Source organism: Pecten maximus, chromosome 15 (assembly GCF_902652985.1).
Source record: "Pecten maximus chromosome 15, xPecMax1.1, whole genome shotgun sequence".
Classification (NCBI taxonomy): Eukaryota; Metazoa; Mollusca; class Bivalvia; order Pectinida; family Pectinidae; genus Pecten; species Pecten maximus.
The window spans coordinates 1,979,353-2,007,216 of record NC_047029.1 but is presented as its reverse complement, the minus strand read 5'-3'; the positions used below and the strand labels follow the sequence as shown (position 1 = coordinate 2,007,216).

The window sequence follows — 27,864 nt, the reverse complement described above, 5'->3', positions numbered from 1 at the left end:
ACATATATAGACACAGTCTTTTATTTATCGATAAATTTCCTGAAATGAAATGACAAATTGAACAAACAGGTATTACGTATGTCTTCGTCATCGTTAAAGAATATAGATATGGGAATGAAATGACGAATCTTTGTCAACGTACACGTGTTACAGATACATGTAGGTGTTCTTATAAGCTTCCAATGAGAGCTGATAAATGTAAAACTTTGATACCGGATTCGGATATATCTATATTTGAATGTGTTTATATATTTAGTTACACATTATGATAATCGTCGTATTGATATAGCCGTCTATCAGGCATTATAAGCCCACGCGCGTTTGAAACAGGTAGAGTCAGTCTAGAGGGGTCGTTGGAGCATGCCAGCTCAAGTCATTCCGACACAGCATCACCAGCACTAGCGGGATGTCCGGCGCTAACGAACCAATGGATAAAAACACTGGCATGCTAGCACAAATACACAAGTGTGCTATGTAACATATGTGGTCAATTCAAGTTTGAAGCGGTGACGCGGCTGTGTAATGATTACGTACCATAACACAGACACCCGCGTGCCGAACGGCAATGAAAGCATGTGACCTGCTAATACCGCCTACTACACGTGGAGCTGATGTCTGTGTTTATATAAACAGTAAAGGACATTGTGACCAGGGATTACATGTAGGTCGGTCGTGTAGTTAGCCTCATCACTGGTGCTAATGTGTGTTCTACGTGATAAATTTGTGATTATTGTGATCGAAACAAATTATTTGAATCTTGGAGATCTTCAAAGATATTTTGACCGGCAATTAAAAGTAAGTACACATACTTTGCTTCAGGTTCATTTAAAGCAGTATGAAAGTTAAGGGAACTTAACAATCAAAACGTTTCCGCAATATATTGTTATCAGGAACATTTGTGGCATTTAAATGTTACAAACACGTACTATTTTACTGTGTCAGGCCTCTTGGTAGATACAAAATTTGGTGTGGGCAGCGGTAATATTGGAGCACATAAATATATAAATTTGTCATCTCACAACTCTTTGAAGTTAAGAGCCGTTGTATGCAGTTTTCGTGAAGACTTCAGATTGTCTAGTTTTCCCACGGTAGCAGTCATGTAGAAAGTGGCACTGAAAGTTGTTTCCAATCATTGTATGGCAGATGTATGCTGTTACTAAACAAATGTTCAAAATATAATGTGACGTTTGTGATGTTTCTACTTTGTAGTTCTGTTTATGGATTTAGTTGTGTACCTCAATTAACATTGGCCACGACTTTTACATGTTAAACAATGTATTGGTTGTCTCTCATTGTAAAAGGAATTGTAGGGTTATGAGATGTTGTTGGCGCAAGTTAAGATTCAGTCTTTCTTTGTTGACTCAATATTTGTGGTTAAGATTCTGTTTTTCGTTGTTGACTTAATACTCCTAGTCAAGATTCTGAGTTTCTTTGCTGACGCAATGTTCGTAGTTAAGATTCTCTTTTTCTTTGTTGATTCAATCATCGTAGTTACGATTTTGTCTTTCTTTGTTGATAACATTTTCGTAGTTAAAATGATGTTTTTCTTGGTGACTCAATATGTTTAGTTAAGATTAAGTTCTTCTCTGTTGACTCAATGTTCGTAGTTAAGATTCCGTCTTTCTTTGTTTACTCACTACTCGCAGTTTAGATTCTGTTTTTCCTTTTTACTCATATTTTGTGATAACTGTTATGTGTTATCTAAATTTCTTGATTCAATATTTGTAGAGAAAATTCTGTCTTTCTTTGTTGACACAATATTTATGGTTAAATTGTATGTTTATTGTTGACCCAATTGTCGTAGTTGACAAATTGTTTTTCGTTGTTGACTCAATGTTCGTAGTTGTGATTCAGATTTTCTTTGCTGACTCAATATTTGAAGTTAATTTTTTTGTTTTTCATTGTTGACTCAGTTTTTGTAGAAAATGTTCTTTCTGTGTCTACTCAATATTTATGATTAAGATGATGTTTTTCTTTATTGATTCAATTTTCGAAGTTTAATTATGTTTTTGATTGTTGACCCAATTGTCGTAATTGACAAATTGACTTTTTTTTGTTGACTCAATGTTCGTAGTTAATATTCTGTCTTTCTTTGTTTACTCAATACTCGTAGTTCAGATTCTGTTTTTGTTTTGGCTCACATTTTGTGGTAAATGCTACGTGTGATCATGGTTTGTTGACCTGATTCTTGTTGTTAGGACTTTCTTACTGTAGACTCAGTGATCGTTACACATCGGAAGGTTACAACCAGGTGATGGATATTTCATATTTTCGAAAAAATAATACTACATATGAAAAGGTATACCATCTGTTCTACTCGGAACAGTAGCAATTATCATATTAAGATAAAAATATATTAGGGCATGTGTTATAAAACTTGATATATGTTGGTATCTATAGCCTTAATTGCGATTCATTTTAAAAATAGCGAAGTTAATTGCCTATTCCGTACCGTATCCTGAACCGAACTAGTTTTCATGAAAATTACACATGACTAAATTACCTAAACTTGCATTTGTTGACCTGGGATACTTCAGAAGGTTATATAAATGAGGATGAACTAAAACTGTGTTTTAATTACGAATAACAACTTACTTATTGTAAATCTGTAGTATTTATTAAAAGCTTTATGACTTTATTTAAAGCACATGTTCTCTATTAAATCTGCCTTTTCTACTGTAATTCTACAGGTCATATTCAATTTATCATATCAGCTGCTGATATCCCCTCTCCTGTGTGTAAGAGCTTAGCTTGGAGAAGCTGATTATGTTAGTGAACTTATATCAATAGAATCAAACTGTTACTTCAAGTCTCCTTATAGTTTTAGTTGAATACTTTTGAACTGAAATATTTGTGGGACCCCGTAACGGTTCTGTAATCAAATTAATATTTATAGTAATTATTTATGTGTGACCAATTTTAATTACATATCAGATATGTGACTAAAGCAGCATTCTCGTTTTTCTTCATTACGCTACACACACATACTACCAACTATGGTCTGCAATTTGCCAAATGTCAATGACTCTGTCACCTTCCACATCCAGACCTCGAGATGGTGTTGGTCGCTGAGCATATATAGATCTAATTTGGTCATCCCTCGTGTAGTGCCCCTGGTTACAAGTAAGAGGTGATAATATTAATGCCGACTAGAGTAATCACCAGCTGTCAACAGTGAATTAGTGGGGTCAGTATTGCGTGGTTGACACAAAAGGTGGTTGCTAATCGAACTTCGATATTCCCAAACACCTGGCCACTCCCATGGTGATATACGTAACGAGAACAGTTTAGTCCGTAATACTATTTCAAAATATTTATCTGTCATCCTAAGGTCAAATGCTACAAACGCCATGTTGAAGAACCAACAACTTTATCTGTGAATATATTCGAGCAAACATATTTTTGTTATTTTTTAGTGTATAGGTTTTTGTTATATGTGGTTGATTTTCACAGAGAGGGTTTAATTTGCTATAGCTGTCACATCAAACGTGCATGTATTATCATAAATATTGCAATCGACCCTGATGAAGCTTTTCTTTTATCGTTCACACAAAGACAAGTTTTGATTATATCTACGAAATTTCATTTATCAATATCAAATAACTAATATTGCTTAAGGAGGTCGATAAAGATAAACCAAACAATGTCCCTGCCACATTTCCGTACATACATACGGTTAACTACACAACCTATTCGCTTAATGTTAACAACGTGTCATTGATTACAGGGTGATTATACATAACATCCAAAAGAGTCGTCCTCGACCTAACAGTATCAGACCTGCGTGATACCATAGCTCTAACGGGAAAAAACGTTTGTCAACAACAAGGATTTAGTTTACCGGAAGTTCTGGCTCCATGATTATGAAAAACATTTAGGATTTGTTTATGATCCTGGACTATGACTAAGTGTATCCTGTTCTTTTTTACAATCAATTTGGTTTAATATCTACCCTCTCTGTAGTAGTCACACATGTACTCCATGACATATTTCTATCAATAGTGTTTATTTACTACATTACGTATTATGACTTGGGCTAATAAATGACGTTATTCAAGAATGTGTCGGCTTATCTGATCAATTCTATCGACATAGACTTTAAGAATATCGACATAAAAATGCTTTTATATGAACGATTTTGACAACATATTTGCCACGTTGTTAGGGAAATTCACAACATAACAGTTAGTGCGTGAATATTTCACTAGAAGTTGTCAATTGACGGCTGAAAGGATAACTGTCATATAACGTACATTGTGTACATCACACACTTGGTGTCTCCGACGGGAAACAGAAATGTTTAAATCGTATTTATAACATTACACACAAATAGTAATGATTGCGCTATGATATATATAAGGATAACATATAAAAACTACATCAATATATATAGATATTATGAATGCTCTCTTTTAGGGAAGTAGATAAAGTACTCAGTTTTAGGAAAATAGATAAAGTGAATACTCAGTTTAGGAAAGTAGATAAAGTAAATATTCTGTTTTAGGAAAGAAGACGAAGTGAATACTCTCTTAAAGGAGAGTAGATATAGTAACGGGGCCGCGGTTGCCGAGTGGTTAAGGCGTCCAGACACTTTATCACTAGCCCTCCACCACTGGGTTGCGAGTTCGAAACCTACGTGGGGCAGTTGCCAGGTACTGACTGGTTTTTCTCCGGGTACTCCGGCTTTCCTCCACCTCCAAAACGTGGCACGTCCTTAAATGACCCTTGCTGTTAATAGGACGTTAAACAAAACAAACCAAACCAAACCAAGATATAGTAAATACTCTGTTTTAGGAAAGCTTTAATATTAAAAAGCCAAGCAATTCATTACACATTACTAATCCTACTACATTATTTAGAGCTTTGCTTTTGGCATTTCGGAGACTGAATTTGAAATGTCCACATATCAGGACAATGCCTTCTTTGTACGTAATACCACTGACCTAATGGTCGGATACGTTATATACAATCAAGTTGCGTAGCAATACTGATGATCGTCTTACATTTAGCTTCTGTGAACCTTTAAACTTTTTGTCATTGAAATATTGTTCTGGATTTGTAAACTTATAAATTATTTGTATGGGCTTGGTGGCTTCATATACGGCTACCTAGTTTCGGTTTCGTACAATAATGTATCTTCTGACGTCATACTGGCACAACATGCTGATGCTAATCCATCAAACTAAAATGTCCCACCCGGTCATACTGTACAGTGGTTAATAGCTTTAATGTTAAATGTGGTTTGTGGTTAATCAAGGAATCGCCAATGTACAGGGAGGCTTTGATCTGACCTTACAATAATATCAGCATAGGGTAATGTTTTGTAACACTATGGGGGTTTCGGGATATTTCCCCTTTACTGTAGATATAATTGTTTAGGAACATACTGGGTAGCCTTTCTGATTGTCATTTTGAGTGTAAACATTGTTTGTCTTACTCCCTGTTCGATGAACACATTTTGCCATACATTATTGACATTAACCTGTTGATGGATTATCAATCTTTGGCCGTATCTCCATAAAGAATCAATTGTAATAAGTAATAAATTAACGACACGTGTAAGAATATATCATATGTTAGATATAAAAGCGTTCTTACCAACACGTAATGTATTTCTAGACAGTGCCTTCTTATTCGGAAACGGGGCATATTAAGCATGGGGATTTCTTCATTGGACCCTGAATCCTCATTTTGACCCCCCCCCCCCCCCCCTCCCCAAAAAAAAAAAAACAACCCCAAAACAATATCTTTAGTAAGTGTTTGTTTTTTTGCGTTGAATTACTTTTTTTTTTTATATTAGGGCGGTTTTTGTTTTTTTCTATCGGTATCACGTTCATTACGACCTCACTTTATTTGACAGATATCAATTAGATACCGTAATATATATTTAATCCGAAAAATAAACAATACTTATTACTTGAATCGGGGGAATACATTGTTCAAATGGCATCTATTCTAAACCTAAACCATCTTATTTTCGTATCAAAACTTGTGAACATATTACGTTATCAGAATGATGATTTCCAGAGCGTGTAAGCTATGCTGGGGGTCCTATAATAAGTATTTAGGAGTTGTTCCTCAGTGGTTTGTATGCTGATAACCTACACACACCCAGTGCTTGAAGAAGGCTTGGCGAGTAAAGACATTTATCAGTGAATTATGACCGAATTTCACAGCAATGCTCTTTTGTGTCCTCCAAAGTTGATGCCAACTGTATAATTACACGAACAGTCTGTACAGTGATGTTTTCTTTTGGAGGTTCTCTTTAAATCAGCATGAATTCAGAAATTTGACGATAATGTTTCATTTATCATTTCTGCAAGCACGTTGTATACCTGGGTATGTTTTAATGTCCTGTAATATCCAGCAAAGCTATGTACTGTTAACTCTACCGAGGCCTATCTCCCCGACTTTACCGTGTCATAGTTGTCAACTTTATAGAAGTCATGATGTCTTTTACTTTGATTTTTTTTTTCTCGATTTTGAATTTTATTATTTCTCAATTAATTGTTTTTTGTGTGTTCTGAAACATCTTAAATTCCTAACAATTTGGGTGTTCTCCTGTTGGTCCTATTCTTGGGATATGAGTTATGTTGCTGTTATTTCATATATCAAAATTACCTCCTATGTCAATATTTTGATATATCATAAGTTTCTGATAATTAATAGTGGTCCCATTGTTTATATTTTATATTAAGTTATCAGTTACTGATATTTGATGTTTAGAGTCTAAAGATTTTTGAAAGCAGGAGAACTGGTTCACACAATGTCAGTATGATGTGACCGGATGTGGTGTCCTGGCTGTCCTCAGATTCTGTCCTATAGTACTGTAAATTCTGCAACTATTCCGCGCTATCACAAGGAAACAAACACAAACATACCACAGCCTTCCAAAACACACAAACATACACTTAACGCATGCATCTCGTATACATGGGAGGCCGTCCTAAAATGATCATAGCTATTGATAGACCGCTAAGCATTATAACAAAACATCCCGTCGTGTTCTATACAATGCACATATATTCTAACATGCTGATTTGCTTTCTCTGCCTCTTGATGGTTTGATGTGCCACCAATTCGTGGGCCAAATTGTTCAAAGGGTGATTAGGTACAGTTTTATAACAATTTAAAAATCCCGATAAAAATCATTTCTGGTGAAACTAACTTGACAAAATGTTATCAAACTATAGCACTCGTTAGTCTCTTTCGAGTTACCTATTTTAAGGAATTCACACAAACAGGTTTTGAAGTAAAGGAGAAATGAAATTTTCACTAATCAAGTGATTAAGCTAATCACCTTCTCAGTGGTAGTCTTTATAAGCCACTGTTAATAATTTTGCTTCAGTTCTTCGGTACTGCAATCTCTCCTCTGTTCTACCATTCACATTACTGGTTGTTGCCCATTGATTCATTTTTACAATTTTAGAGGGTTTTCACTATCATTAAGGAAATATGATAATTGTAATAACTAAACTAAAATAAAAATTGCAGCTTGTGAATTGTAAACATAATACAATGAATACCATACTAAATCTAATATCAGCCTCGGAACACGGTCACCTAATGGAATGAACACATTTGTTGTCAGCATGGGCTACGTCAAGCACGTGCATTGTAGGTCTGGCATCAGCAGGCTGTCTGTCTGCTCCGACTCGTACTTCTTACCATCCTACAAATTTCTATACAGTTCGGTTAATATAATATATTGAAAACCAATGCAACTAGTTAGAAACTGTTTACGTCCAATATACGTTATCATAGCGACTATGGGACGGTTTTAATTAAGGCAGTCGGAACTAATTGGTTATATACATAGGTTACTGTGACGTTTTGCTTACGTGGTGGCACTGGAATATCCCTATGTAGCTGTTGACCTATCTGTCCCCTGGCCGAGACATACATGTACCAGAGGCTATGAGTATGGTAGCTACTACTCCTAGTTGACACCCAGAACTTCAGGAACTGGTTCGCCAGTTGTCAGTATAATGTAATCGGGAGGGCTGTCCTGCTTGATGTTTTATAAGTAATATGCTTCATTGAGGTAGCACTGTAAAATCGACATCAGTTTCGCGTTATTACAAGGAGACACGCGCGAACATATCGCAGCCATCCAAACCAAAGCCCGCAAACAGAGGAGACCGTCCTTAAATAATCTTTGATGTAGGACTTTAAACAATGCAAAACTAAACCAAATCGATATGATTTTTGATTACAATAAAGTTGTAAATAGAAATGTAGGTATATACAGATAAACTTTTAAGATTATCAGTGCAAATCATTTATCGGATGCATGTTAGCAAGGCTAGCAAATGTGTTATTTGATTCTCAGTAATTTAAGTCTGTATACATTCGAAGTTGCGAAAATAGTTCTGAAACCGATCACCTAATAAATATTTATTTAAATGATTTTCATGGAACTCAACAGCAGCACTATACCTTGTCATATGTCATCGACATACATAGTACCTAGAAAACACTAACTGTGAGATTAATGTGTTACATTATATCTGATGTCAATTGCTTGCAGATGTTGGTTTGAATGTTAGTAGATATATAGCGTGTACCAGATTCTCAGTATATCAGAACATATAATAAAAGAGAGACAGTTCACACATTACCCAAACCCATCAAATACGGAATTATATGAATGATAAGATCCATATTTGGTAATCGTTAATGTGAACTGTGTTAATTACAGAAGCATGCCACAAATCTATGGACCAATACAGATCAACATCTAAATCATACTGAACGAGTATTCATCGGAGAGTGTATAAAGGCAGATCGCCAGGATAATCAAACATCTAGGTCACCATGATCAAGTTTGTTATCGAAGAGGGTAAATATATTGGTCACAATAACAAATATAAATATGATCTCTCTGTTGTAGTTAATTGACATGAATATACAATAATTGGGGACAATAAAGGACAAAAGAATAAATGATCCATAACTTAAATGAAGTATGAGTTATTATTGTATTCAATAAACCGTTATCGTGTTCAAGGAAGTGTAAGGTAGGGTCTTCAAGCTAGTACAGCAGTTGATATCTGTTGACAGGCTTTGTGTGACATTTATAACAGGAAACGTTCACAAGGTCAAACAAAACTGCAGAATCAAAAGGTTATGTGGATGATAACAGAAATACCGTTACATAATTACTGCACCCTGAGATAGCTCGGCCTGCCACTTTCAATGGAGCCGGTGTGGTTGTCATAACACACTGAAATGCATACGAAGACTTTCTTTCGTTATGATATCCCCTTCAACTTTATACTTACAGCGCTGCTCGACTTTGCCAATGGAACGTAAAGCTTTCAAACTAGATCACCACTTTGTATAGATAACCTCAACGTCAATAAGATCACTACATGGTTTTGGTTACAGTAAAATTATTATCACTACCTAAAGCACTTAAAATGTAGGTCGGTAATTGAGTGGTTTAGAAATCATACACAGTCAAATTTACTGGTTTAGACCAGCTTTGATTTTATTTATTAGGTGATATATTTTATGACAAGACGCTAACAATAATTGATAAAGTAAAAAAAAAAACGTTGATAAGAATTGGACCCCCTTTCAGGTTATTACTGTGCCCGTGATAACATAGAGAAGTTAATATGTGTAAGAGTGCACGTGATCTTAGCGGAAGTGATTGGACAGAGAATGGAAATGTCAAGTGTGATTACATCCTACGGACGTTTTGAACATACCGGAGGCACTTTTGTATGGTCGTTAAATATGTGGTTACGATCCGAACCCCGTGTTGTATTAGTGTTATCCTATACAGAGCATTAAACCGTCGTTATTTGCTGGTTATTATTTGAACAGAGTCTGGAAAGGCACGAGGGGTCCTTGGTATAGGTACATCATGTATTTTGTAATACGAGGTTGGTAGTTACTTTTACCTAGACCATCTCGAAGAATAATTTTTCTAACATGTAACATTTGCGTAATCACTCTGCGTTAGTGTAGCCAATTAGCTTTACCACAGAGTAAGACAACCCGCTGTTTCCAGTGTTGTTTTTTTTGTTTTATGTTTATTGGTTTTTGTTGTTGTTTTTGGTTTTTTTTTGCTTGTTTTCTTTTTTTTTTTAAAGTATAATTATTATATCAACTCCCTCCAGTCCCACCGTAGTTTCTTACAGCAAAGCTAACTGTATATTCCATGCGCATTAAATGGTAATTTCTTATTATGAATAGTGAAATGGATTCTAGATATAGCCATGCACTAGCCTATACGGTAAAGACTATTCTATAGATATATGTTTACGGGTTTTAAAACACTATTTTTGCTCGTTTGATGCTTAACTGGGGAAACTTAATTGAGTTACTTGGGTAAGAGTGATCGGTCAGCAGTTGATTATGGGCCTTTACTAATATATATATATTCTTGTAGGATTAAATTGTAATGTTATTGTTTTACACTGATCTGAGTATTTCCAAAACACAGTTGTGGACATTTTGAATTTTCGTCATTTTGAAAAAAGTTTTATGATATATATTTTTCTAATTTTACGCCTGATAATATTTCCCAGTAGTGGTTTTTACAGTTAAAATCCTTTTAGCGCATCACAATGATCAGAAAAGACCGTGCTACCTGCGAGGACGGTTTAATCCTAACCAATAGACTCTATTGAATATTACCAACGTTTTGTACGCTTTGAAAAACTTCTAATTTGAATTTTTAATTACTGCCCTGCAGGTAGGGCGTAAGAATTGTACCTGCTGCCCCCATTGCATGATCGTAGGAGGCGACTAAATTTGGGATCTTATCTTTTCTCTTCTTTCTGAACAACTTTCTTCTTCCTAATGTCTCCCTTGACATTGCCTCACTTTTGGCCTTTAGTTGAGCGTTCGCCGCTGTAAGGAAGGCTTTGGGTTCTGTCCCCTAGCTGAGACATACCAGAGTATTTAAAAATGGTAGTTGCTACTCCTGCTTAGCTCTCAGCATATTGGGAGTGGGACGACTGGTTCGTCCGTCGTCAGTATAATGTGACCGGGTGGGGTGTCCTGCTGGGTGTCTTCGGCAGCATGCTCCAGTGAGGTAGCACTATAAATCGGCAAAAGTTCCGGCCTATCACAAGGAGACTTAACACGAACATATCACAGCCTCCCAAAACACACATACGCACTCACCATATGCATGCATGTCGCACGCACGGGAGGCCGTCCTTAAATGACCTGACTGTTAATAGAACGTTAAACAAAATAAACCAAACCAAACCAAAATTTCTAATAAAAATACCTAATTAATAGAAATTAACACACAATAAAGAGTTGTTATTTACTTCAAGACGAGAACGAACTCTCAGGAGCGATCTAAGATAACAATAAACATTTACTAAGGACATAGATAGCGGTATACGTTTTTGTTATTTAAAATGATCCTTGCTTCATTTCCGGCATTTTAATTATTCGTCGGTGCCGAGCTGCATGCGAAGACGTAATTAATGACAATGTATGTGAGGTTTCATAAAGCACACTTATTCCTCGAGATGAATTACGAACATAACAAACACTACTTTAGTACCCGATAATGTCACTACATTATTTGATTAAAAATAAGTAATTTTACACAACGGATAACCGAACGTTGTTGGTAGCGTATGTGAAATTTAATTAGCATTGTACCTGGCGGGTAACAATCTATGTCTCGTGCTGGCACGCTTTGTATCCAAGAGGTTGAGTCATACCAGTACCATACCTTTGGGAGGCGGGGGTGCGGCACCCCAGGTCCTTGCTTCATCACAAGAGCACGTGGCATGATTTTGGTGACGTCGTGTGCGTATATATAACACGTGCCTACCAACGACACGCTTCATAATTTATATACATATAACATTTATTTTGTATACTTTTCAGCATTTATCTCTTGCTTTGAAATGTTTGCTTATGACAAACACACATTACTGCATGTACTTAAGTAAATTTATTTATTTTAAACAAATAGTTACTGTAACATTACATTGTTTTTGAAAGTTAAAGTCCATTTAATACGCTCGCATGCATGGTAATTGTGTATGCAGGTGTGTATTACATAAAACAACATATGCTCTACAACACATCAATTTGTGTTTATAAATGCAGCATCTGCGGTGATTAATGGTGTCTTCTTCACAGTTTTATACGTAATGTGCAATGCTTAACAGCCCATCAATACAAAATGACACATATGGTACATCGATAAAATATACCCTTATTCACACATCAAATAAATTGAAATAATTAATTGCGCATAATTAACAGCAGCGCGAGATATATTGATCAATCACGCGCCATTGGTGAAGTCACCATGGTGTTACAGTTGTTTACCGATTGGTAGAATCAAATATTGACAAAGGGTGAAGCCTGATGCTTATAGTTTAGTTTCTACCAGGTCGGTATAACAATATATTGACCGAATCGAAAATCCTTTATTTTCATAAAGGATATGAAACCTGCTTGCAAAAAAAGGTGGGATAGTATCATATTTTTCTTGAGAAAATTTACATTAGGGCAGTGCTACGTTTTTATCATAAACTCAATATTGACTCGGTGATTTTTAAAAAGTATAACTTATATATGGCAGTATTGATATTTTTAGCCCACCATCATCAGATGGTGGGCTATTCAAATCGCCCTGCGTCCGTGGTCCGTCGTCCGTCCGTCCGTCCGTCCGTCCGTCCGTCCGTAAACAATTCTTGTTATCGCTAATCCTCAGAAAGTACTGAAGGGATTTTTCTCAAATTTCATATGTAGGTTCCCCTTGGTGCCTTGTTATGCATATTGCATTTTGGGACCGATCGGAAAACAACATGGCCGACAGGCAGCCATCTTGGATTTTGACCATTGAAGTTTGTTATCGCTATTTCTGAGAAAGAGCTGAAGGGATCTTTCTCAAATTTCATATGTTGGTTTCCCTTGGTGCCTTGTTATGCATATTGCATTTTGGGACCGATCGGAAAACAACATGGCCGACAGGCAGCCATCTTGGATTTTGACCATTGAAGTTTGTTATCGCTATTTCTGAGAAAGAGCTGAAGGGATCTTTCTCAAATTTCATATGTTGGTTTCCCTTGGTGCCTAGTTATGCATATTGCATTTTGGGACCGATCAGAAAACAACATGGCCGACGGGCAGCCATCTTGGATTTTGACCATTGAAGTTTGTTATCGCTATTTCTAAGAAAGTACTGAAGGGATCTTTCTCAAATTTCATATGTAGGTTCCCCTTGGTGCCTTGTTATGCATATTGCATTATGAGACCAATCGGAAAACAACATGGCCGACAGGCAGTCATCTTGGATTTTGACAATTGAAGATTGTTATCGCTATTTCTCAAAAAGCACAGAAGGGATCTTTCTCAAATTTCATATGTTGGTTCCCCTTGGTGCTTAGTTATGCATATTGCATTTTGAGACCGATCTGAAAACAACATGGCCGACAGGCAGCCATCTTGGATTTTGACAATTGAAGTTTGTTATCGCTATTTCTGTGAAAGTACTAAAGGGATCTTTTTCATATTTGTTATGTAGGTTCCCCTTGGTGCTTAGTTATGCATATAGCATTTTGAGACCAATCGGAAAACAATATGGCCGACAGGCAGCCATCTTGGATTTTGACCATTAAAGTTTGTTATTGCCATTTCTGAGAAAGTACTGAAGGGATCTTTCTCAAATTTCATATGTAGGTTCCCCTTGGTGCCTAGTAATGCATATCGCATTTTGGGACTGATCGGAAAACAACATGGCCGACAGGCAGCCATCTTGGATTTTGACCATAGAAGTTTGTTATCGCTATTTCTGAAAAAGTTCTGATTGGATCTTTCTCCAATTTCATATGTAGGTTCCCCTTGGTGCTTAGTTATGCATATTGCATTTTGAGACCAATCAGAAAACAACATGGCCGACAGGCAGCCATCTTGGATTTCGAAAATTGAAACTGGTTATCACTATTACTAAGAAACTAATTAAGGGATCTTCCTGAAATTTCATATGTAGGTTCCCCCAGGTGCCTAGTTATGCATATTGCATTTTGAGACCAATCGGAAAACAACATGGCCGACAAGCAGCCATCTTGGATTTTGACAATTGAAGTTTGTTATCACTATTTCTCAGAAAGCACTGAAGGAATCTTTCTCAAATTCCATATATATAGGTTCCCCTAGGTGCCTAAATCTTAAATTTTATATATAGGTTTCCCTTGTTTGAAAAGTACTAGAGGTTTCTTCTGAGTTTACACAGATTAGTAAGACTTAGAAGAAGAGAAAAGTAGAGAAAAGATCAATCTGACATGGAACCTATGAAGAACATTCAATGGTGGGCGCCAAGATCCCTCTGGGATCTCTTGTTATATTTCGGGTACACACAAGATCGGTGTTTAGGTCGATAGTCGATGCCAGCTTCTCATGCTTCGTATTTTATTTAAAATTGGGTTGTTTTATTGACCACCGTGTGTCACATGTGTCACCCAATCTTTGAATGGACGTAGCGTTCGGCTCGAGCACATTATTTCTTAATTGATTTTAATCAAGCCTCAAACATTGTACAAAGAAGAGAATTTCTATCTGGAGTCGTCATTCGGATTCTGAAATAAAGTTCACGGCAATTTTATTATCCAATGAAAAGTTCAATTAAACTGTTCATGTCTGCAAGTATTTTATGGTTTTTCATTTAACAGTCAAGAGTTTCTGTTGGCGTCTAACAGTATGGCTAACATGTTTTATCGTTAGAGGCTTAATGATTAGTGTAATTAAAGCTTTATAAATATAAAAACAGAACCTCAAGCTCTGTGCCAACGTAGCAAATACAAATACAGCCGTCTGCACAACTGGTATTTTTTTTAATTTTCTACGATGACATAACCTTTTCGAATTGTCAAGGAAATCGCTGAAATATTACGAATGGTAAGCTACATTAACATATACTCCAGTGTACAATTACACTGATATGTTTAGTATTCACTTGTAAACAATGGTATATTGTACGATAGTCCGTGTCCTTGTAAGCCATAACATGTTTATTGATATATATTGTTCTCCTATATCCATACAAACTAGACTTGTGATCAGAATGCTAGGAATGCCTGCTTTGTCCAGTTGGCAAGAACTTTATTTATGAATGCCATCAGCCAAATGCTGTTCATCAAATTGTTTAGATTTTGTCTCGGGTTTTTAACTTTCAGGGGTTGAGGTCTGAGTTAAACACGCTGTGCTGTCTTTGCCCATGAAACATTATATGTTCGGCGTCTATACCCCTACAATACATGTTTAAACATGATTGAAGCAAAGATACATCTAATTTTTCGGCATAGCCGTATAATATTCTTTTGGCCCCGGATATGACGCGAAAGGTGGCTTTACTTGTCAAGATGTAGTATGTGATTGGTCAATGTACCGGTAAATGCAAAATGTAGATATGCAGTTAAAAACGAAACAAAGTTAAGATTGAATGCAAGCTGAATAAGTAGGTGTATCATTTCAAATGACACATTGATAAAATTATATTCCTGATTCAAATGCAGACTTATTATCACCAAAAATGATTCAAACTGATATTATTTTGTTATCCGTGCTGAAACGCATTAGTTCATTATTTTTTTCACCAGCAGTTTTACATTATAACCACCAGCATAAACTATGCCGTTTATCTGTTTTAAAGATTTTTTCTTGTTAATTTCGAATAAGGTATCTCATGGGGTGGGACTGTACGATATTGATAAAGTGAACGAAAGATAAAAAGAAATATCATCAGATTACTTACGTGAATTTAACAATATCTTTATTGTCCACAATGTTTTTGCTAAGTAGCACTAATGAATGATGAAATCTACATCCAGACATTAACCGTGACACACGTAATAGATCCTGACATGCGTATTAGATGTATAATTCAGGACATGACACTATTCCGTATCAGATTCCGTCAGTATATATAGTTGTTATGCACTTACAATCCTGTTTACGTGCATACCAGTTGTTGAAAGCTGACTATTGTTGCTACCTTTGAAAACAAACTTAATAAGTGTTGTGGTGTCTTTCATTACGCGACATATAGTGCAAGGTGAGGAAAATCGAATAACGGAAATTAAAGGATGCTATGTATCGCGTATTAGCACATTCTAGGAAGCGACGTACGGATCTGGAGTTACAAATGTATCGATATTTCACTTTCTACGGCTGTAACAATACTGTATTGACCATGAGATAAGTAAGTCTTAGCAGGTACCATCTGGAAACGCTATTTAGCTACCGGACCATAGGATAGACAACAGATGTTGATCGAGCTGAGTTCACGGGTCCATTCAAATGTTATACAATTACAGAATGGCCTCAAATAACGAGGGCATGTATCGTAATTTGTGGTTAGTTTATGACTGATGTGGTTTTTATTTTTGTGGTTAGTTTAAAGATGTCTGGTTAGATATACAATGTGTGGTTACTTATGGAATTATGTGATAATGTTTGGACTTGTATGGTTAGTTATGGAATTATGTGATAATGTTTGGACTTGTATGGTTAGTTATGGAGTTAAATAATAAGATTTTGGACTTGTGTGGTTAGTTATGGAATTAAATAATAAGATTTTGGACTTGTGTGGTTAGTTATGGAATTATGTGATAATGTTTGGACTTGTATGGTTAGTTATGGAATTATGTGATAATGTTTGGACTTGTGTGGTTAGTTATGGAATTATGTGATAATGTTTGGACTTGTATGGTTAGTTATGGAATTATGTGACAATGTTTGGACTTGTGTGGTTAGTTATGGAATTATGTGATAATGTTTGGACTTGTGTGGTTAGTTATGGAATTATGTGATAATGTTTGGACTTGTGTGGTTAGTTATGGAATTATGTGATAATGTTTGGACTTGTGTGGTTAGTTATGGAATTGTGTGATAAGATTTTGGACTTGTGTGGTTAGTTATGGAATTGTGTGATAATGTTTGGACTTGTGTGGTTAGTTATGGAATTATGTGATAATCTTTGGACTTGTGTGGCTAGTTAAGGAATTGTGTGATAAGATTTTGGACTTATGCGGCTAGTTAAGGAATTGTGTGATAAGATTTTGGACTTATGTGGTTACTTATGGAATTATATAATAAGAATTTGGACTTGTGTGGTTAGTTATGGATTATGTGATAATCTTTGGACTTGTGTGGCTAGTTAAGGAATTGTGTGATAAGATTTTGGACTTATGCGGCTAGTTACATGTATGGGCTTGATTGGCTATTTTTTGGCTTGTGTAGTTTTTTTCGGACTTGTTAGTGGTTAGTGACTTGCTTCTTGCATGCTCGATATGGCCTGATAGGCTATCACATGGTGCCGTCCCCTTGCGAATACGGCCTCACAAATAAATGATAACAATGTTTCAGTGGCATGTTTGAAATGGCATAGTTTAGAATAAAAAGAGGAAATTTAGCAATATCTACATCAATCGACATTTTCTGTGAAATATCTAGACGACAATGATTAAACATCCCTCTAAATCGCCACAGTATTTTGAATTTTCTGCACCAAAAGTTGGTATCATTACTAAACCGTTGGTTCAAATATCAATGAAAAACTATCATTAGTTATTTGTATTTCAAGTTAAACGGGATCACAAACTTAAGGTTTAGGCATTTTGATTCTAGGCCTTTTCTGTTAATCAAAAGATTAACAAAATTGACTCCTGTTACTATAGGGTTACGGTAAAAATTTGGCGATCCAAAATGACATCTTTTGATAAACAGAAAATGCCTAAAATCAAAATGCTTAGATGATATATGTTCCAATGATGAAAACCGACAAGGAATATCCTTCCAGGACCTCTCCTTACTTCCTGCGCGAGAGATTCTGCTAGCCCAGATAGTTTCGATGAGGAATTCATCTACAGAAAAAATAAAATATCAAAAGCGCTATCAATCAAAAATAAGAAGTAGTCGTTCTAATTACAATGCATGCTGTAAACATAGACATATACTTATATATGCACAAAGGTATACTAAACCGATTTATCGATACAATAAAACGATTTATAGTGTGATGTTGTGTGTAAGTATTTGAAAATCAATGAAATATTGTTTAAGCTAAATCGAACTTGCTGGTACAATTATAAAACCCAAATATTGATAAAATAAAACCTACATACAGGTACAGGTACAAGACAAAATAATGGCTAAATGAAGTAAAGGTATATATTTAGACGAGGTAGAAGAAAGGTGTATTTACAGACTACAGGACCAAAGCATACTACATGTATTTATATCTGTAAAACAATCTGTCATAAGGGTAGTAAAGTCTGATAATTCAGCGCTCAAAATTTACATAGGATAGAAAATAAGCAGCCATTTTTAACCATTCCTGAAAAGCACCGATGTTTACCTGTAATTTGTTCAAAGGAAGCTTATTATTTAGAGTACACGCACTGAGATGTCATGTAAAATATAATACTACAGAATGCTTAAATGGTTGCTTGACTAACATGCAAAACATATTCTAGGTGATATACCACAAAATATTACTCGCCTTCATCGTTCTCTTAGATAAACCACACGAACGCTCAGCGAACAGTTAAACACCATTAAGTTTTGTTTCTCTGCCTGTCTTTACTATTTCTAGTAAGTGGATATATTTAATGATCAAATTAAATGCGCTATGTCATTTCTAAAGATCTTTAGATGGTAGCACGCTACTCTGTACATAGGAGAGATATTTCGATCTATCCATTTGACATGGATTTTGTTGTTCTTCTTGCTATGTCTAAATACACCTGAAAATATTAAAATAAGCAGAAGATTTTATTTCAGTTGTACAATAATTTTCAAATCCGTATAGTTCTATAATGTGATATTCATGAAGCATTGCTATGCTTAGCTATTAAAACGGGTACACACGGACGATGCCTGCAGTGGGCGTGGTCGTGTGGTTGTCGCGTTATATCACAATGCGCATATGGTGTCGCCATGTCGTCACTGGAGGTCGCGGCATCTCCTGGGTATGTTTATTGCTGTCGATCACTCTTGCCACAATAGACTTCCGTCGCGTACCGAGCACAGCAAATCGACCATTCTATATCCAAAGGACACTTGTCATTGTCTTCGCTCGCTGTTCAATAACGGGTACACATCGCCTCTACTGATGTACCGCTTAATTGGTTAGATATAAATACCACCGCCGTATGTGCTTTGTGTTTGGAACTGTATACGTGACTGATGAATTATTGTCTTTTTAATTGACAGATAATTTCCTAACGTATACACTGTATAAGATAATGGTGTTGTATAGTTGATAGGTAATCACTATTTTATGAACAACACATCACATCTATGTACGATTGCTTATTACTGCATCGGTGCATTACAGATCAATGTTTTTTTTACATGTACAGGGCCCTCTAGCTTCTATTTGGTAAGCGGTAATTACACACTTGGTAACCAAATCATGAATATATACATATAATGTCTTAACTTAATTTTATTTTCAGAGAAAATTAACTACACAAGATCGTCTGATTAATATTGTATCTGGATCTAAATTGCTGTTTTAACTGAGATCATATACACAAACAATTACCGCTGGCCTATAGATTAATGTCAGATAGAAATTGACTCTGATACTATGTGTACTAATGTATGTACAATATATCTCCACACAATTACATGACGTCTTTCACATTTTCTCATTTCAGATGCTTTCGATGATTTCTTCATGATCTGTCCGTGACAGGGTCAGTTTGGCTTCGGTGCATCACGATGGGAAAGACACCCCCTGGGGCAGACCTACTCCAGCAGGACTGATTCTGCGCATGAAAGCACCTGACATGGATTTCTGTTTGAGGTGTCAATGTACCATCTGTGGTCGTGACCTTCGCCCGCGGTGGACCTGTTTTCAGCCACACGTCATAAGCAGTAAGCGCGTGTGAATTTGACTTTCTGATCACTGTATTTAGCGGCGCTCACCCTTGGACTGACTCTCAAAAGTTAAACAATTCACGTGCGGAACCAAAATGGCTGCCGATGCGTGTTGAAATGTGCTATATGTGGAAGTTTCTGTACGGAAGCTACGATTTCAAGTTTTCTCATCAGTACAAAGAGCGAAAACTGCAGGAACAAATTTAATAAAAACCTCCGGAATTTAACATCGACCTTCACGCGGACACGGGAAACGTTACCATCAAAAGTTACAAGGATAATTAGTCGGCACATGCTAGGACCACGACGAGAACGCGTTTGTTCAACACACAATTTTGAAAGCGAAGCAGTTTTATTTTCATGAAAACGAAGATTGATTGGTCATTAATCGATGACTATTGAGAACACATAATTTTATTTGGGGAAAGTTACTGTGCACTTTGACAAATCTCATGTGATATTTATCGAAATCAAACTTGGGGTGATGTGTTTGGTGTGTAATGTCATTTCTCAGCAGGGTCTGAAATTGAGCTCAAACAATTCTACAATTGGAAGTTGGATACGCTGCAAAATCTGTAGAAACTAATTTATTCCCATTTATCCCCACAAAAACATTGACAAAGCATCGAACATTCCCTCTTAATGGAACATCAGTGCAGGTGTTGGTAGACATTCTGATTTAGAGAATTTGATTACTCTGCTATCGGTCGCAAACGCAACCATGTTTATAATGGGATCTTTGCACCAGAATGGTGCCAACGCTTCCATACTGGGTGTGGTCGCCAGTGACACCTATTCAAGTGTCACTTTGTCCACGGTCCCTGGCCAGAACGAGAGCACTACCGGAACGGAGTTTAATTCTACAGCTTATGATCTGCTCGGTGGCAACAACGGAACGTCCGGATTCCAGGGGTTCGGCCCACAAATTAAGAGTTTAGAGCACCTCATAACGACCTCTATCATTTTGGGTCTCATGATTCTCGCGACAATCATAGGTAACGTGTTTGTCATAGCGGCCATCATCTTGGAGAAAAATCTTCATAACGTCGCTAACTATCTCATCCTTTCGCTCGCCGTGGCCGATCTAATGGTCGCCACTCTCGTCATGCCAATCAGTGTCGTTAATGAAATCAGTACTGTGTGGTTCCTCAGACCGGAAATTTGTGATATGTGGATTTCGTTTGACGTTTTATGTTGCACTGCTTCTATCCTCCATTTGGTAGCTATATCTGTGGACCGATACTGGGCTGTTACAAACATTGACTATGTAAGAAACAGGAGTGCAAAGCGGATACTCTCTATGATAGCGCTCTCTTGGATGGTGGGAATGTGCATCTCGATCCCGCCATTGTTCGGATGGAAGGAGCCGGCTAACAGCCCCGTTCTGACGGGCACGTGTCTCATAAGTCAAGACATCGGTTACACTGTCTTCTCCACGTTCTGTGCCTTCTACGTTCCAACATTAATTATGATGATCATATATGCTAAAATATTCCAAGTCGCACGGAGACGAATACGCAAGAAGAATTTTAATAAAAAAAGTTTGAAAAAGGCTGAAGAGAAAATCAAAGCTGAGCACTCATCTAAGAGCAAGCTGCTCTTCAACTCGCCTAAATTCAACGGCCACAATAGCAGTGAAAATACGGAGATAACTGTGGCTGAAACATCTTGTAACGGCATGGAAAATTTAAATGATAAGAACGAAAACTCTAAAGTTAACACAAATGGATCGAACGGATTCGATGATGCAAAATCGGTAATGCTTCCAAAAACAGTCATCAAAGAGAAGGACAAACCAAAAAGGCAAAAAGAAAAATTAGAAATGAAAAGAGAACGGAAAGCCGCTAGAACTCTAGGCATCATTACGGGAGCGTTCATTATTTGCTGGTTGCCATTTTTCATCATTGCACTTACTGCTCCCCTCGTTGGCAAGGCCGCTGAGGACATCCCCGGGGAACTATTTAGTTTTGTACTTTGGCTCGGATATGCTAACAGCTTGCTGAATCCGATACTTTATACAATTTTCAGTCCGGAGTTTCGTAATGCCTTCCAGAAAATTCTGTTCGGAAAATACTCTAAAAAATATCGGAGATGAAAATCCGGAGGGCTGAAATATCTTATTACTAAGTGCTGTTCAATGGAAATACGGTGACAAATAGCTGAGGAATTGTAGTCTTCAGTCAGGCTCTTCTTGGAAGTAACGGATCTGGTCGGATTATGCAGAATGCCGGAGCACTTGTGTTTCTGGTTCAGTTGATGCTGGTTCAAAGTACATGTGATATGAATGATAATGTATCCTAACGGATTCGAACTTGTGTAGACATACAGGTCTATAAAACTCTATAAAACAATGGTAAGATTACTAATATATATATATAACATGCAATATTTGATGTATTATGTCACAGAGGAACTCTCGACCTTGCAAATGTGGTTCTTGTCAATGTCTGTCTCCCTTGTTTACGTGGTAACAGTGCTATGAATACAACTGTGTTGCTGTATACACCGCCTTATTGAGTTCGAAATACCATTGCCGTCTATGACAGACACCCATAGATGGCGCTACGTCTGTCATTCGAGTCACAGGAATCGTATTGTATTCTCGTAACGTCATGACATCGTAACAAGTCATTTTCACACGAGAACGAGTTCATATTATCTTCTAAACATTAATAGTCTCCGCTTATATTTGTTTGGCTGATTTATTTTTAAGATGATTTACTGACAACTTTACCTCTTTCGTTAGGGTATTGTTGGATTGTTAAAATGTTAACAGTAGTATATTTTTGTCTGGACGATATGGCGTTTTGGATGCACGCTTGATGGATTTAATAGGTTTTTTGGGGCAATGTTTTGTTTAAGTTAAGTTGCACGCTGAAGTTATGAATGTAGACAATGTCGTGATATGACGCTGCACAATGATATTTTCCCTTCGTGCTTTGTAATTTTTATTGCTATTGTCAGGTTAAGCTCCACATTTAACTATTGAATCATTATTTACCATTGTCGCATTCTAAAGCTATTTTATGATTTGTATAGGTAATGTCACGTACACAAACTACGAATCAAAGTAGAATGTGTTTGTTGTTATATGACCGATATCGCGTTAGGAAATTATAATTTGCAATTCGTATCTGCAAATTCGCATTGTGACAAAACTAAAGAATATAATAATATTGAAACACACAATTAATATGTCATTAACTTCATCTCAAGGTAAAGCGTTAATTGTTAAAAGTTCTAAATTACATATTCTAATGTATTGTGGCATAAGATATTTATCTTAAGCAAGGTTACGGGGTCCAAAATCTATTCTCTAGAAATAGCAAAACAGCTTTATGAATACGTTATATCGATTTTATTAATCTAACGATAAACGGAAATATATAAAATCATATATACAATTGTTGTATATTTGTCTCACCCAGGACATTTTCCTATTCTTCAATATACATGTTTTATTGATTAAAAGTCGTCTTATTTTTATTTTGAAAATAGTAAGTCGATTTGTACCGACTTGTGTGCCAAATGGGGTTGAGTTTTCAATGTTGCATCCTGCTAGTATATAATACACCTATGGAGCTGTGTCGTGATGTTGATGATTATATTCGGAAGGCCTCTGTTGTTGACTACACTGTTGTTTGTGGGCTGCAGTTACACATGGGTAGTTTTGTTTGAATGCACAAAATAAACAAGTATTTTTTTCCAGAATAAAACGTCATCGGAATGATGTCTTCCGAGTTGATTATCATGTTGGTGCAAATTTGGTATCACTTATCACCTTGGGGTATATTACCGATTATCATTGTCCTATATATAGGCCAAGCCGACCTTTCACTGTTAGATATTATTACCCGAACGCTTGTTGTCCTCTTTCAGTTTCAATAACATCACTACTTTGAACATGTATTTCAAAACAAACCGGATACATATACTGATAAATATTTAGGATGTTTGATGAGTATAACGGTAATTACATATGATTTTATCGCAAAGAAAATCATTCGAGCTGATAATTAACCTTTAATACAGCGATACGTGATATTGTATCCGCCTCGGATATGATTATACGGACCGGAATTGTGTCCGGATGTTTGGCCTGAGACACTGTTACCGATTACCTTGTCTAGACGAAACAGCCTTTTCGTATTAATTAATTATATCTTAGTTATAGTCGCATATTATGTCATAAAATAACATCCATCGTGACGTTGATATTTTTACAGCGCTTTGTAGACATGCCATCAGCCCCCCCCCCCCCCCCCCCCCCACCCCCCCTCCTTTTTTTGCAAAGAATTGTTCAGATGAATTCTAAACCTAGACTATTCCTTCTTTATAGAAACCGAAATTATAGAGCTGAATTGTATTTTTTATTTCATAATCTAGAGATAGTTGACCAGTCTAAGTGCTCTGATGATTGGTTCTTCCATGTTTGCTGTTTGGGTAAAAATAAACCTTTGATGTATTACATCGCCAACCTGAACATCATATGGTTATCAATAATGGTCATTAAGGGTTAACAGCAGTGTTGTGTGTACAAATAATTAATCATGAACAGATAATCAAAGTCCGGACTTAATGCCATATCTGGACAATGACCTCATCAGGTCTTACTACCAACACAAACATGAAAACGAAATCAACTGATCACTTGTTTAACAATATTTTTATTCAAAATTCATTCAAATATACACACATTTCCATAATTAGGGATCGGAAAGTAAACTTAAAGCTTATATTAATTCCTTTCAACTGATCATTTCTGCAGGGGTTTCCAAAAAGAGTGGCATTTTCCGATGAAAGAACATGTATTAATGCTATATTATTCGACCTGCACGAGCATAACCTGTATGGGAATACTCTTACCTTACTTTTATTCGTATTAATGGTGACACAATAGGTATTATGTATCGATATGCACAGGAACAAATACTCAGAAGGAGTCTTCCGATTGTAGCAGTTGCTAAGCGATCTATGGCTGTTGAAAGTATATTCTTTTACGCGAACACATTAAGCAATAACTTCAAAATGATACTATATAAAATATTAATAAAGGTTTCGAGTTTGATAGCAATTACATTTAGAAGGCAGTTATTTCAATTTATTTATTTGTTTATTTATTTAGACTTTTTTAAATTTTGTTTGTTTTTTGTCTTCTTAATTTCATAGTTACGTAGCATTTACGACAACCAATACTATTAAAGCATACAAAAATGTTCTGCAAAGTTATCATTTATTTACGGCATATGATAGACTAGAAACTTGGTAAAGAGGTCGGGATTTTTTATTTTTTTTAAGTTCAGTTGAAAATAAACAAAAGAAAAGAACAGCAAAGCCAAATCGAAATAGACATTAGAATTTATGTATTTCATTATTCCATGCTATCAGATATACTGGTATTTGACATGACGTATTGCTGGTACTTGGACAGTAAGCAGCGTGGTGAGTCCTTATATCGTTTTAATATGACTACTGTTCCGGGTCAGGAAGACAAAAACCATGTATAGAACAATAAGATGACGCTAGGTTATTGTTTTCCTGTCACGTTTATAAGAGGTTATATTAGAGTTTATAACGATTTTTCCTTGCTGTTATTAGAAACTTTAGAATCACAATAAAAACATGACATGTTTACCACGCATTCCTACCTGACTTCCTGTATATATACATGTAAGTAAGTAGCGAAATGTTGCCATTTCATACTTCAGCCAGAATCATGTTTGGTCGGGGTGTAATTGTGACCCGAATTAAACTCATTTAACAAAAGTCGAAAGTCTTCATGGCAATAGGCAACACCAATATGATTAACATGTATCTGTTTATAATTTGTGTTTACTTCGATGAGTTCAGGAGTAGAATTGATTCATTAAAACGCGATTCCAGTGAAGGGTACTCGATTGGTTACTTTAATACATTTTTCACTATAAAATTAATTGGACTCGTCCACATCAAATCATGTTTCTATGGTAACACTGATTATGTTTTATGGCAACCTTGTTAATATTTCTATGGTTACTTTGTTTATGTTTCTATGATTCCCGTGTCTTTATTTCCATGGTAACCTGGTTGTTGTGTCTATGGTAAACCTGTTTATGTTTCTATGGTAACCCTGTTTATGTTTCTATGGTTACCCTGTTTATGTTTCTATGGTAACCCTGTTGATGTTTCTATGGTAACCTTGTTTATGTTTCTATGGTAACATTGTTAATGTTTCTATGGTAACCCTGTTTATGTTTCTATGGTAACCTTGCTGTGGTATACAGTATTACGTTGGTATTTTTTTTCTGATTATGTCATCACACGTGCCTTGTGTTAGTTATGTTAACACGAAACATTCATTCTGCATTTTTTTCAGTTTGCTTACTTTTTTGTTTGTTTGCATGTTTGTTTTTAAACAACTATTGATAGACCTGCTATCTTAGTATATAGTAGCAAGTTCCGAACCAATGTCGTGTACCCGTTAGGGAATGGTCTTTTAAAGATGGTGGGCACGCATGATCGCTGAAGATAGTAGTGCACTTTAAGCAACCAAATCACTTATTGATATGAACGATTTGACTTTGACAAGTACTCAGAAATAGTTTGAACTCATAATACAACATTTATCGGATGCTGTATAGTTCATAAACAACTGTGAATAAATAATAAATAGTATGTCCCGGTATATTAAATAGACCATTTTATTACTGGTAAACGACAGTGGTAATAGTGTTTCTGCTGCTAAGCTAGGCTGTTTTATTCAGTATATATATATATTTGGTCCGTTTTAGTGTAAATGTATATATCTCTTATGGAACATCACGATATAAATTGATTTTTTCATTATCAATCGAGTTGAAAACTTGGAGTGGTTCTTGGTTAATTATAAACTAAATGATCTGATTAAAACTAAATTAATAGTCTATAGTAATGATGATACTAATATAAAAATCCTCGAACAGGTGGTAGTTTATAGTTGGTAAATACTTTTTTTTTAAATCAGGATTTGTTATTGGAACGACCACCCTTGATGATCTTCTGTGTCACACTGGTTTCCTGTGTCATTTAATCTTAATGCCACGTGACAATCCTCACACGAGTGTATTTAATTCGGTAAACTTCAAATTCTATATTTTATTTCGGTACCCGTTACATCTCACTAGTGTATCAGACTATGTACAGTTCTTTGGAGAGCAAGGGGAGGTAACCTGAACAGAAAATTTAGACCTGGAGCTAAAACGGGGGAACGTTTCCTGTTTTTGTTACTAACAAGATAATTTGTTATTTTGATGCAAATACACACCTCATTGCTTAATACATTTGACCATTCACTGCTACAGTTTGTCATGTTTTGTCAACTCATTACATTAGTGGTACATCGGGCTGTAAGTAGCATTGTACTTTAGTATTGTTTCGACTGTCGACCAGGATCAATAACATCACACCATCAGTGCCATGCTGTTCAAGCCATCGCTAGTTTATTGACTTGTTTACATGTTTACAACGTTCCTCATATCATTTCAGAATATTTGTCAAATAATGTCTACTTCTGTTTTTTTTTTTTTTTTATCTTAGCAAGGCCCTTATTTTATATTGAATATTTCAACATTGAATATTAGCTGTCGATGTTCTCGTTAAACCATATGCACTTAAGGTCATTTGGAACAGTAAACTGAATACTTTATAAACTTTGTACGTTCCAGTAATGTTCTTGTGACGTTATTACATCAAACACAATCTTTGTACGATCACGGAATACTCATCATTAAACCCTGTCTAGCGTGGTGTGTACCTTGTAGGACGGACAAGGTGTCCGATACGGACACTCAGACGGACGGAGAGCAGAGCGTTGCGTTGTTTGCGACTCCCCGTCAATGTGTCGGTGCGCAGCATGTTCTATTTTTGTACCTGAGAATCAAAGAACCTCTGTATGTATATACCACTGTACGTAGAGATAATAAAATATCTATATATATATTGTAATTTTCTGGATTATGACAAATAAAA

General features: G+C 36.0%; 1 protein-coding gene across 1 annotated transcript; it reads left to right on the top strand.

The window, feature by feature from the left end:
• The first annotated feature begins 357 nt into the window (after positions 1 to 357).
• Positions 358 to 24,147, top strand: LOC117343234 (5-hydroxytryptamine receptor-like). Its single transcript, XM_033905571.1, has 2 exons — positions 358 to 795; positions 19,656 to 24,147. The coding sequence occupies exon 2, from the start codon at positions 20,600 to 20,602 to the stop codon at positions 21,971 to 21,973; it is 1,374 nt and encodes a 457-aa protein (XP_033761462.1). The 5' UTR covers positions 358 to 795; positions 19,656 to 20,599; the 3' UTR covers positions 21,974 to 24,147.
• The last annotated feature ends 3,717 nt before the right edge of the window (positions 24,148 to 27,864 follow it).

What these genes read in the sequence shown, in the direction of transcription:
- LOC117343234 (XM_033905571.1), top strand. Translation starts at nt 20,600, where the DNA reads ATGTTTATAATGGGATCTTTGCACCAGAATGGTGCCAACGCTTCCATA.